At 62.1% G+C, this 12400-nt stretch overlaps 1 protein-coding gene across 1 annotated transcript; it reads right to left on the bottom strand.

The window, feature by feature from the left end:
• Positions 1 to 407: 407 nt before the first annotated feature.
• CLU (clusterin) lies at positions 408 to 11154 on the bottom strand. The gene is made up of 7 exons (XM_048298157.1): positions 11079 to 11154; positions 8505 to 8653; positions 6822 to 6992; positions 2641 to 3058; positions 1753 to 1866; positions 823 to 1049; positions 408 to 593 (listed from the first exon to the last, which is right to left on the bottom strand). The coding sequence occupies exons 2-7, from the start codon at positions 8583 to 8585 to the stop codon at positions 408 to 410; spliced, it is 1197 nt and encodes a 398-aa protein (XP_048154114.1). The 5' UTR covers positions 8586 to 8653; positions 11079 to 11154.
• Between the last annotated feature and the right edge of the window lie 1246 nt (positions 11155 to 12400).

The following is a 12400-nucleotide window of genomic DNA, read 5'->3' as shown; positions in this document are numbered from 1 at the left end:
CCCGGATCCGTGTCCGTGGGATTGGGAGAAGCCCCCAAGCCCGAGGGGCTCCTGATGGATCCGATTTGGGAACGGAGCCTGAATCCTTGGCTCCACAGTTCCACGGTGATGGATCCGAGGTTGTTTTTCCTCCTTTTGCTCTTGGGATTATCCCAAAAACTCCGGAAGCAGAGCCACGGGGTTCAACTCTACCTTTATTTTCCGTTTGGGGCCCCAGGGGGTCCCGGCAGCGCGAAAGGTCAGGAGGGAAGAGGAGGCAGCGGCGGTGACAATTCCCCCCTGGAAGGGGGATCCGGAGGGGCGGCAGCAGCAGTGGGATCGCCCGGCTACTCTCTGGGAACGAGGGGAAAAAGCGGGATGAGCCCGGTGTTATCCCACGGGGGCGTTTTTTTGGGAGGGTCCCGGACTCACATGGCGTTTTCCTTGTAGTGCTGGAGCGCCTGCTCGGCCACGATCTCCATGAACCTGGGATCGTCCCACGGGATGTCCCCGGGCACGGTCAGCGACAGCGGCTCCGAGTCGAAGAGCTGCACCGTCACCTGCGTGTCCGGCGGCGCCGACGGATCCTCGGGATTCGGGGCCTTGGACAGCACCTGGGAGGGCGGCAGCACCGTCATCCCGTGGGATAATCCCACGTTGTGAGGTCGGGAATCTGGGAACGGCCGCGGGAGCACCGGGAGAGCCCCAGGCGGGCCCCTGACCTTGGCTCCCATCCCGGCAGCCGCATCCGGAGCCGAGAGATTCCCGGCCGGAGCACAAAGGGCCCTTTGTGGCCCTGTCCCACTTTCCCGGCGCCGTTCCCGGCCCCAATCCCGGCCTCACCGTGGTGACCTGCAGGAAGCCGTCGGATCCCTGGGTGTAGTTGGCCAGGCGGGACACCCAGCCAAACTGGCGGTTCAGCTGGTCCAGCAGGCCGGAGGTGTTGAGCATTTCCTCCTGGAATTCCCGGAGCAGGGAATCGTAGCGGCGCGTGAAGCGCTCGGCCACGCGCATGGCGTCCTCCAGCTGCTCCCGCAGCTCCCGCTGCGACGGATCCGCGTGCCCGCAGTCTGGGAATGGGATGGGTGGAGAGGGAGGGTCAGCACGGCCCAGGGGGTTCGGCCCATCCCTTCTCATCCCATCCCGTCCCCATCCCATCCCATCCCCATCCCATCCCATCCCCATCCCCATCCCATCCCCATCCCATCCCCATCCCATCCCCATCCCTTCTCATCCCATCCCGTCCCCATCCCATCCCTTCTCATCCCATCCCCATCCCCATCCCCATCCCCATCCCATCCCCATCCCCATCCCCATCCCATCCCCATCCCATCCCATCCCAATCCCCATCCCATCCCTTCTCATCCCATTCCATCCCCATCCCTTCCCATCCCCATCCCCATCCCCATCCCCACCCCATCCCCACCCCATCCCCATCCCATCCCATCCCATCCCATCCCATCCCATCCCCATCCCCATCCCCATCCCTTCTCATCCCATCCCATCCCATCCCCATCCCCATCCCCATCCCCATCCCATCCCATCCCATCCCATCCCCATCCCTTCTCATCCCATCCCAATCCCCACCCCATCCCCATCCCATCCCATCCCATCCCATCCCCATCCCCATCCCCATCCCTTCTCATCCCATCCCATCCCCATCCCCACCCCATCCCCATCCCATCCCCATCCCCATCCCCATCCCCATTCCCGTTCCCATCCCCATTCCCGTTCCCATCCCCATTCCCGTTCCCATCCCCATTCCCGGCTCACCGAGGGCCAGGATCTCCCGGCACTGCTCGCACTCATCCCGCATCCGCAGGCAGCCGGCCGAGTTCCGCCGGATCTCCCGGCAAACCATCCGGTCATCGCTGAAATTCCGGGATTCTGTGGGAATTCCAGGCCGGCCTCAGGTTCCCAAATTCCCCCCCAACCCCGGGATGTCCCCCCCAGGTGCCATAAAAGTGTTTTTTTCATGGAATTTGGGCCCCTCCCATCCCCAGGGATTCGGCGGCAGACAGTGACGGCACCGGCTGCAGCATTCCAAAAAAAAACACCGGCAGCCATCCCAAAGAAAACAAACACCCGAAAAACATCAGCAGCAATCCCAAAGAAAACAAACACCTGCAACATTCCCAAAAACAACACTGGCAGCAATCCCAAAAAAAAACAAACACCAAAAAAACACCGGCAGCAATCCCAAAGAAAACAAACACCAAAAAAACACCGGCAGCAATCCCAAAAAAAAACAAACACCAAAAAGCACCGGTGGCAATCCCAAAGAAAACAAACACCAAAAAAACACCGGCAGCAATCCCAAAAAAAACAAACACCAAAAAGCACCGGTGGCAATCCCAAAAAAAACCAAACACCTGCAACATTCCCAAAAAACACTTGACATCAATCCCATAAAAACCAAACACCTGCAACATTCCCAAAAAACCCCATTCCCAGGATGGCAGCGGCTCCGGCAGCCAGGACTGAGGTGGGACAACATCCCAAAATCCCGGCCCACAAACAGCGGCGCTTGCGATTCCCACGGGAATTCCTAGACGTGTCCTGTTAGGGTTGAGCTCATCCTCTTAAGTTCCAAGGATTTTTCGGGAATCTCATCCCTAAACCAGCCAAAGATTTGGGATCACAGGGCCCCAATCCCGTTACCTGGCCCGAAGCCTCCCAAGGGATGCTCCCAACTTCCGTGGGCATCCTCCAGCATGCGCTGGGTGATCTGGAAGAGCGGCTGGAAGAGGTGCTGGAAGCCGCGGTGCGGGTGCTGGAAAAGCGGGAAGAGATCCCGGGAGGAGCGGCGGAGGCGCTGCGGGAAGCGCAGGTGCTGCACCGGCGGCCGCAGGGCCTCGCGGAAACCCCCGAAGGGCACCTGGAAAAAGGGATGGAGCCAGCCGGACACCTGGGAGCTGTCCCGGAAAATGTCGGTGACACCGTCCTCCAGCATTCCGAAGCGCTCCTCCAGCTCCTCCAGCTGCTGCTCCTGGCGCTCGTCCCGCTCCAGCAGCGAGTCCAGGCGCTCGCCGTCCACCCAGATGGAGATGGGCGACGAGTGGTTCAGGAATTCCTCCAGCTGCCGGGAAGGGCGGCGGGATCAATGCCCGGCCATTCCCGGGATCCCTGTGTCCCAGCTTTCCAGCCCTCCATGTAACGGGAACGGCCATTCCTGGGATCCCCGTGTCCCAGCTTTCCAGCCCTCTGTTTAATGGGAACGGCCATTCCCGGGATCCCCGTGTCCCAGCTTTCCAGCCCTCCATGTAACGGGAACGGCCATTCCCGGGATCCCCGTGTCTCAGCTTTCCATCCCTCCGTTTAACAGGAACGGCCATTCCCGGGATCCCCGTGTCCCAGCTTTCCAGCCCTCCATTTAATGGGAACGGCCATTCCTGGGATCCCCGTGTCCCAGCTTTCCAGCCCTCCATGTAACGGGAACGGCCATTCCCGGGATCCCCGTGTCTCAGCTTTCCATCCCTCCATTTAACAGGAACGGCCATTCCCGGGATCCCCGTGTCCCAGCTTTCCAGCCCTCCATGTAATGGGAACGGCCATTCCTGGGATCCCCGTGTCCCAGCTTTCCAGCCCTCTGTTTAATGGGAACGGCCATTCCCGGGATCCCCGTGTCCCAGCTTTCCATCCCTCCGTTTAACAGGAACGGCCATTCCCGGGATCCCCGTGTCCCAGCTTTCCAGCCCTCCATGTAACAGGAACGGCCATTCCCGGGATCCCTGTGTCCCAGCTTTCCAGCCCTCCGTTTAACAGGAACGGCCATTCCCGGGATCCCCGTGTCCCAGCTTTCCAGCCCTCCATGTAACAGGAACGGCCATTCCCGGGATCCCTGTGTCCCAGCTTTCCAGCCCTCCATGTAACAGGAACGGCCATTCCCGGGATCCCCGTGTCCCAGCTTTCCATCTCTCCATGTAACAGGAACGGCCATTCCCGGGATCCCCGTGTCCCAGCTTTCCAGCCCTCCATGTAACAGGAACGGCCATTCCCGGGATCCCTGTGTCCCAGCTTTCCAGCCCTCCGTTTAACAGGAACGGCCATTCCCGGGATCCCCGTGTCCCAGCTTTCCAGCCCTCCATGTAACAGGAACGGCCATTCCCGGGATCCCCGTGTCCCAGCTTTCCATCCCTCCATGTAACGGGAACGGCCATTCCCGGGATCCCCGTGTCCCAGCTTTCCAGCCCTCCATGTAACAGGAACGGCCATTCCCGGGATCCCCGTGTCCCAGCTTTCCATCTCTCCATGTAACAGGAACGGCCATTCCCGGGATCCCCGTGTCCCAGCTTTCCATCCCTCCGTTTAACAGGAACGGCCATTCCCGGGATCCCCGTGTCCCAGCTTTCCATCCCTCCATTTAATGGGAACGGCCATTCCCGGGATCCCTGTGTCCCAGCTTTCCATCCCTCCGTTTAACAGGAACGGCCATTCCCGGGATCCCCGTGTCCCAGCTTTCCATCCCTCCATTTAATGGGAACGGCCATTCCCGGGATCCCCGTGTCCCAGCTTTCCATCCCTCCGTTTAACAGGAACGGCCATTCCCGGGATCCCCGTGTCCCAGCTTTCCAGCCCTCCATGTAACGGGAACGGCCATTCCCGGGATCCCTGTGTCCCAGCTTTCCATCCCTCCATTTAATGGGAACGGCCATTCCCGGGATCCCCGTGTCCCAGCTTTCCATCCCTCCATTTAATGGGAACGGCCATTCCCGGGATCCCCGTGTCCCAGCTTTCCAGCCCTCCATGTAACGGGAACGGCCATTCCCGGGATCCCCGTGTCCCAGCTTTCCATCCCTCCGTTTAACAGGAACGGCCATTCCCAGGATCCCCGTGTCCCAGCTTTCCATCCCTCCGTTTAACAGGAACGGCCATTCCCGGGATCCCCGTGTCCCAGCTTTCCAGCCCTCCATGTAACAGGAACGGCCATTCCCGGGATCCCCGTGTCCCAGCTTTCCAGCCCTCCATGTAACGGGAACGGCCATTCCCGGGATCCCCGTGTCCCAGCTTTCCAGCCCTCTGTTTAATGGGAACGGCCATTCCCGGGATCCCCGTGTCCCAGCTTTCCAGCCCTCCATTTAATGGGAACGGCCATTCCCGGGATCCCCGTGTCCCAGCTTTCCATCCCTCCATTTAATGGGAACAGCCATTCCCGGGATCCCCGTGTCCCAGCTTTCCATCCCTCCGTTTAACAGGAACAGCCATTCCCGGGATCCCCGTGTCCCGGCTTTCCATCCCTCCGTTTAACAGGAACGGCCATTCCCAGGATCCCCGTGTCCCAGCTTTCCATCCCTCCATGTAACAGGAACGGCCATTCCCGGGATCCCCGTGTCCCAGCTTTCCATCCCTCCATTTAATGGGAACGGCCATTCCCGGGATCCCCGTGTCCCAGCTTTCCATCCCTCCGTTTAACAGGAACGGCCATTCCCGGGATCCCCGTGTCCCGGCTTTCCATCCCTCCATTTAATGGGAACAGCCATTCCTGGGATCCCTGTGTCCCAGCTTTCCAGCCCTCCATGTAACGGGAACGGCCATTCCCGGGATCCCTGTGTCCCAGCTTTCCATCCCTCCATTTAATGGGAACGGCCATTCCCGGGATCCCTGTGTCCCAGCTTTCCATCCCTCCATTTAATGGGAACGGCCATTCCCGGGATCCCCGTGTCCCAGCTTTCCATCCCTCCATTTAATGGGAACGGCCATTCCCGGGATCCCCGTGTCCCAGCTTTCCATCCCTCCATTTAATGGGAACGGCCATTCCCAGGATCCCCGTGTCCCAGCTTTCCAGCCCTCCATGTAACGGGAACGGCCATTCTCGGGATCCCTGTGTCCCAGCTTTCCATCCCTCTGTTTAATGGGAACGGCCATTCCCGGGATCCCCGTGTCCCAGCTTTCCAGCCCTCCATTTAATGGGAACGGCCATTCCCGGGATCCCCGTGTCCCAGCTTTCCATCCCTCCATTTAATGGGAACAGCCATTCCTGGGATCCCTGTGTCCCGGCTTTCCAGCCCTCCGTTTAACGGGAATGGCGGCGGGATCAAGGCCCGGCCATTCCCGGGATCCCCGTGTGTGCTGTGGGATCCCCACCCTGGCAGTTCTCCAGTTAATGGGAATGGGATCAGGGAAAATCCGGCCAATCCTGGTATCCCTGAGTGCTGTGGGACCCCCCACCTGCCTGCCCTCAGGGAATGGGGGTGGGATCACACTGAATTCCCCCTTCTCCCCGTATCCCAGTTCCCCTCAGCTCCTGACCCGTTGGCTGATGGGAACGGGATCATCCCAAATCCTCCCTTTTCCCAGTGTCCCGACATCCCTCAGCCCCTGACCCTCTGGCTAGTGGGACTGGGACCATCCCAATCCTGCCTTTTCCTGGTATCCCGATATCCCGACATCCCTCAGCCCCTGACCCTCTGGCTAACAGCACAGGGACCATCCCAATCCCGCCCTTTTCCCAGTATCCCGGTGCCACTCACCTCCTGACCCTGTGGCTAACGGGCCTGGGCCCATCCCACCCCCCTTTTCCCAGTATCCTGGTGTCCATCAGCCCCTGACCCTGTGGCTAACGGGACTGGGAATGGAACCATCCCAATCCCCCTTTTCCCGGTGTCCCGGTGTCCCTCACCTCCTGACCCTGTGGCTAACGGGCCTGGGCCCATCCCAATCCCCCTTTTCCCGGTGTCCCGGTGTCCCTCACCTCCTGACCCTGTGGCTAACGGGCCTGAGCCCATCCCCCACCCCCTTTTCCCGGTATCCCGGTGTCCCTCAGCCCCTGACCCTGTGGCTAACGGGCCTGGCCCCATCCCCACCCCCCTTTTCCCGGTATCCCGGTGTCCCGGGTGCCTCACCTGGCGCCCCACGAGCCCGGCCCCGCTGCGGCAGGTGCGGGAGTAGAAGCGGAGGCAGCGCTGCCTCAGGCAGGGCTTGCAGCGCTCCCACAGCGCCAGCGCCGTCCCGTTGCAGCGCTCGCCCCGCGCCGCCAGCTCCTGCTCCTTCTGCCGCGCCAGCTGCACCGCTTCCTGCAGGGAATTCCGGCCCTCAGCCCCGCCGGCAGCCGCTGCTCCCCGCCGCGGCATTCCCAGGTTCCCGGGACACACCAACCCCCCCGGCGCAGCATTCCCAGACTCCCGGGATGCAACGATCCCCGGGAAAGCATTCCCAGGCTGCCAGGACACACCAACCCCCCGGTACAGCATTCTCAGATTCCTGGGACGCAGCAATTCCCAGCACAGCATTCCCAGGCTCCCGGGAGCCGCTGCTTCCCGCCACGGCATTCCCAGATTCTTGGGACGCAGCGATCCCAAGCACGGCATTCCCAGACTCCCGGGACACACCAACCCCCAGCACAGCATTCCCAGATTCCTGGGACGCAGCAATTCCCAGCACAGCATTCCCAGATTCCTGGGACACAGCAATCCCAAGCACAGCATTCCCAGATTCCCGGGACGCAGCGATCCCAAGCACGGCATTCCCAGGCTCCCGGGACACAGCAATTCCCAGCACAGCACTCCCAGATTCCTGGGACGCAGCAATTCCCAGCACAGCATTCCCAGATTCCTGGGACACAGCAATCCCAAGCACAGCATTCCCAGATTCCCGGGACGCAGCGATCCCAAGCACGGCATTCCCAGGCTCCCGGGACACAGCAATTCCCAGCACAGCACTCCCAGATTCCTGGGACGCAGCAATTTCCAGCACAGCATTCCCAGATTCCTGGGACACACCAACCCCCAGCACAGCACTCCCAGATTCCCGGGATGCAACAATCCCCGGGAAAGCATTCCCAGATTCCTGGGACACACCAACCCCCAGCACGGCATTCCCAGACTCCCAGGACACACCGACCCCCCCGGCAGAGCATTCCCAGATTCCCGGGATGTAGCAATCCCCGGGAAAGCATTCCCCCGATTCCAGGACACACCGACCCCTGGCACAGCATCCCCCATTCCCGGGACACCCCGATCCTGACACAGCATTCCCGGGATGGCATTTCCTGACTCCCAGGACACACCGACCCCTGGCACAGCATTCCCTGTTCCCAGGACACGCCAATCCCTGACACAGCATTCCCAGACTCCCAGGACACCCCGATCCTGACACAGCATTCCCTGCTCCCGGGATGGCATCCACTGTTCCCGAGGCACACCGACCCCTGGCACAGCATTCCCTGTTCCCAGGATACCCCCATCCTGGCACAGCATTCCCAGACCCCCGGGACACCATTCCTGGGACGCCATCCCCCATTCTCAGGATGCCACCCCCACTCCCGAGACACCATTCCCGGGATGCCATCCCCCATTCCCGACACGCCATCCCCCATTCCCAGCCTGGCATCCCCCATTCCCGGGACGCCATCCCCCATTCCTGACACGCCATCTCCCATTCCCAGCCTGGCATCCCCCATTCCCAGCCCCCATTCCCAGCCCCCCACCCCCCATTCCCAGCCCCCATTCCCACCCCCCATTCCCACCCCCCATCCCCCATTCCCACCCCCCATTCCCTCCCCCCATCCCATTCCCGCTCTCCAGGACCTCCTTGCGGCGCTTGGTGTCGTGCAGGGAGTGCAGCAGCGCCTGGTGCTCCTTGCTGCTCTCATCCATCAGGGATTTCATCCTCCTCACCCCGTGGATCGCGTTCTCCACCTCGGCGTCGATCCACTTGCTGCCCGCCGCCGAGAGCTCTGCGGGGAAATCCGGGAGAGAACGGGGAAAAGGGGGGAAAAGAATGGGAAAAGGGAGGGGGAGAAGGGGGGGAAGGAATTGGGAAAAGGATTGGGAAAAGGGGATGAAAAGAATGGGAAAAGAAGGGGGAAAGAATTGGGAAAAGAAGGGGGGAAAGAAGGGGGGAAAGAAGGGGGGGGAAAGCATTGGGAAAAGGATTGGGAAAAGCGGATGAAAAGAATGGGAAAAGGGGATGAAAAGAATGGGAAAAGAATTGGGGAAAGAAGGGGGAAAGAATTGGGAAAAGAATTGGGAAAAGAATTGGGAAAAGAATTGGGAAAAGAATTGGGAAAGGGGATGAAAAGAATGGGAAAAGAAGGGGAGAAAGGAAGGGGAGAAAGGAAGGGGAGAAAGGAAGGGGAGAAAGGAAGGGGAGAAAGGAAAGGGAAAGGGGAAAGGGGGAAAAGAGGGGGGAAATGGGGGGGGGAAGGGGGAGAAAGGGGGGGGGGAAGGAGGGAAAAAGGGGGAAAAGGGGAGGGGAAAAAGGGGGGAAAAGGGGAGAAAAAGGGAGGGAAAAGGGGGGAAAAGGGAGGGAAAAGGGGGAAGAGGAGGCCCCTTCCATCAGCTCCCAGATATTTGTGGGAGCAGAGCCCCGGGCTTCCCCCCCAGCCCGGCCCCGTTCCTGCTCCCAGAACCCCGGAAAAGGGATCCCAAAAGCCCTCCCGGGATGGGGGATCCTCGAGCAGGATTAGGCCTCCCACCCCCCAGGAATGGAGCCCCGGGATAACTCTGTGTCCTCCCTGTCCCATGGATCCCATCCCATGGATCCCGTCCCACGGATCCCATCCCATCCCATGGATCCCATCCCATGGATCCCATCCCACGGATCCCATCCTATCCCATGGATCCCATCCCATGGATCCCATCTCATCCCATGGATCCCATCCCATCCCATGGATCCCATCCCATGGATCCCATCCCACGGATCCCATCCCATCCCATGGATCCCATCCCATGGATCCCATCCCATTCCATGGATCCCATCCCATCCCACGGATCCCATCCCATGGATCCCATCTCATCCCATAGATCCCATCCCATGGATCCCATCCCATCCCATGGATCCCATCCCATTCCATGGATCCCATCCCATCCCACGGATCCCATCCCATGGATCCCATCTCATCCCATAGATCCCATCCCATGGATCCCGTCCCATCCCATGGATCCCATCCCATCCCATGGATCCCATCCCATCCCACGGATCCCATCCCATGGATCCCATCCCATCCCATGGATCCCGTCCCATCCCATGGATCCCATCCTATTCCATGGATCCCATCCCATCCCACGGATCCCATCCCATGGATCCCATCTCATCCCATAGATCCCATCCCATGGATCCCATCCCATCCCATGGATCCCGTCCCATCCCATCTCATCCCATCCCATGGATCCCATCCCATGGATCCCGTCCCATCCCATCTCATCCCATCCCATGGATCCCATCCCATGGATCCCGTCCCATCCCATGGATCCCATCCCATGGATCCCATCCCATCCCATGGATCCCATGCCATGGATCCCGTCCCATCCCACAGATCCCATCCCATGTATCCCATCCCACGGATCCCATCCCACGGATGATTCCATGAGCCCCCCCCCCCCCCCCCCCAAAACGAGACCCTGTGCCCGCCCACCCCAAACCCCCCCAGGGACCCCTTGACGCCCCCCAAATGAGCCCCCCCCAAAAGGAGCCCCCCCATCCCAAACCCCCCCAGGAGGAGACCCCGTGAGCCCCCCAAAATGAGACCCCCCTCCCAAAATGAGCCCCGGTGCCCCCCATCCCCAAACCCCCCCAAAATGAGACCCCCCTCCCAAAATGAGCCCCGGTGCCCCCCATCCCCAAACCCCCCCAAAATGAGACCCCCATCCCAAAACCCCTCAAAATGAGCCCCCGTGACCCCCCCATCCCCAAACCCCCCCAAAATGAGACTCCGTGACCCTCCATCCCCAAACCCCCCCAAAATGAGACCCCCCCCAAAATGAAACCCCTTGACCCCCCCATCCCCAACCCCCCCCAAAAGGAGACCCCGTGACCCCCCCCATCCCCAAACCCCCCCAAAATGAGCCTCCCATCCCCAAACCCCCCCAAAACGAGACCCCTCCCATCCCAAACCCCCCCAAAACGAGACCCCTCCCATCCCAAACCCCCCCAAAATGAGACCCCCATCCCCAAACCCCCCCAAAACGAGACCCCTCCCATCCCAAACCCCCCCAAAACGAGACCGCTATCCCCAAACCCCCCCAAAATGAAACCCCTTGACCCCCCCATCCCCAAACCCCCCCCAAAATGAGCCCCCCCTTACAAACCCCCCAAAACGAGACCCCGTGACTCCCCCAAAATGACACCCCCCTCCCCCAAAATGAGCCCCCCTCCCCCACCTTTGAGCTCGCCGGGGGGCACGAGCCCCCGCGCCCCCCCCCCAGGCCAGCAGGGCGAGCAGCGCCAGCAGCGCCATGGTCCCTGCGGGGGGGGAGGGGAGGGGGGGTCAGCGCCGGGCTGCCCCTCCCCCAAACCCCCCCAAAACCCCCCCAACCCCCCCTGCCCCTCCCCCACCCCCCCCAAACCCCCCCTGCCCCTCCCCCAACCCCCCCCACCTCCCCCAAACCACGGGACTCTGACTCATCCCCCCCCCCCCCCCCCCCCCCCTTCGGGATTTCGGGAATTGGCGCTGCCCGAGCCAGCACCGGGACGGGGGGGGGGGGGGTCGCTGGGGGGGGCTGGGGGGTCCCTGAGGGGGTTTTGGGGGGGGTCCCCTGAATTCCCTCGGGGGGGTTTGGAGGGTCCCTGAGGGGGTTTTGGGGGGGTCCCCGGGACGAGTTTGGGGTGACACGGGGGGGGTTGAGGGGTCCCGGGGGGTTTGGGGTGTCCCTGGAGGGGGGGATTTGGGGGGTCCCGGGGGGGTTTGGGGTGACACGGGGGGGTTTGGGGGCTCCCTGGGGGGGTTGAGGGGTCCCGGGGGGGGTTGGGGTGTCCCTGGGGGGGTTTGGGGGCTCCCTGGGGGGATTTGGGGTGTCCCGGGGGGGATTTGGGATGTCCCTGGAGGGGGCTGGGTTGTCCCTGAGGGGGGTTGGGGAGACACGGGGGGATTTGGGGGGTCCCTGAGGGGGGATTTGGGATGTCCCTGGAGGGGGTTTGGGGAGACACGGGGGGATTTGGGGGGTCCCTGGGGGGATTTGGGGGGTCCCTGAGGGGGGTTGGGGAGACACGGGGGGATTTGGGGGGTCCCTGGAGGGGTTGGGATGTCCCTGAGGGGGGATTTGGGGGGGTCCCTGAGGGGGGAATTTGGGGTGACCCTGGGGGGATTTGGGATGTCCCTGGAGGGGTTTGGGGTGTCCCCTGAATTCCCTCGGGGGGGTTTGGAGGGTCCCTGAGGGGGTTTTGGGGGGTCCCCGGGAGGAGTCTGGGGGGTCCCTGGGGGGTTTGGGGTGTCCCGGGGGATTTGGGGTGACACAGGGGGGATTTGGGGGTTCCCTGGGGAGTTTGGGGGGTCCCTGGGGGGGTTTGAGGGGTCCCCTGAATTCCCCGGGGGGGTTTGGGGAACGGACCTGGAATGGGGGGGGCCGGGATCCCCCCAATCCCAATCCCAAAAAAGGAGCACCCCCAGTGTCCCCCCCCACCCCCCCGACGCCCCCCCGTGGGAGCCGCCGCCCGCTCCGGGATTGCGCAATTCCCAACCCCCCTTCCCAAAAATCTTGTGCAA

This window comes from Corvus hawaiiensis, chromosome 3, assembly GCF_020740725.1.
Source record: "Corvus hawaiiensis isolate bCorHaw1 chromosome 3, bCorHaw1.pri.cur, whole genome shotgun sequence".
Lineage (NCBI taxonomy): Eukaryota > Metazoa > Chordata > Aves > Passeriformes > Corvidae > Corvus > Corvus hawaiiensis.
The sequence above is the reverse complement of the archived record's forward strand: the minus strand, read 5'-3'. Positions and strand labels throughout refer to the sequence as shown.

Bases quoted from the DNA above. Each gene is read 5' to 3' on its own strand.
- CLU (XM_048298157.1), bottom strand. From the start codon at position 8,585: ATGAAATCCCTGATGGATGAGAGCAGCAAGGAGCACCAGGCGCTGCTG. The intron at 6,993-8,504 runs GTCCTGGAGAGC...AATTCCCTGCAG, and splicing joins ACACCAAGCGCCGCAAGGAG to GAAGCGGTGCAGCTGGCGCG. The intron at 3,059-6,821 runs GTGAGGCACCCG...CCTTCCCGGCAG, and splicing joins CCGGGCTCGTGGGGCGCCAG to CTGGAGGAATTCCTGAACCA.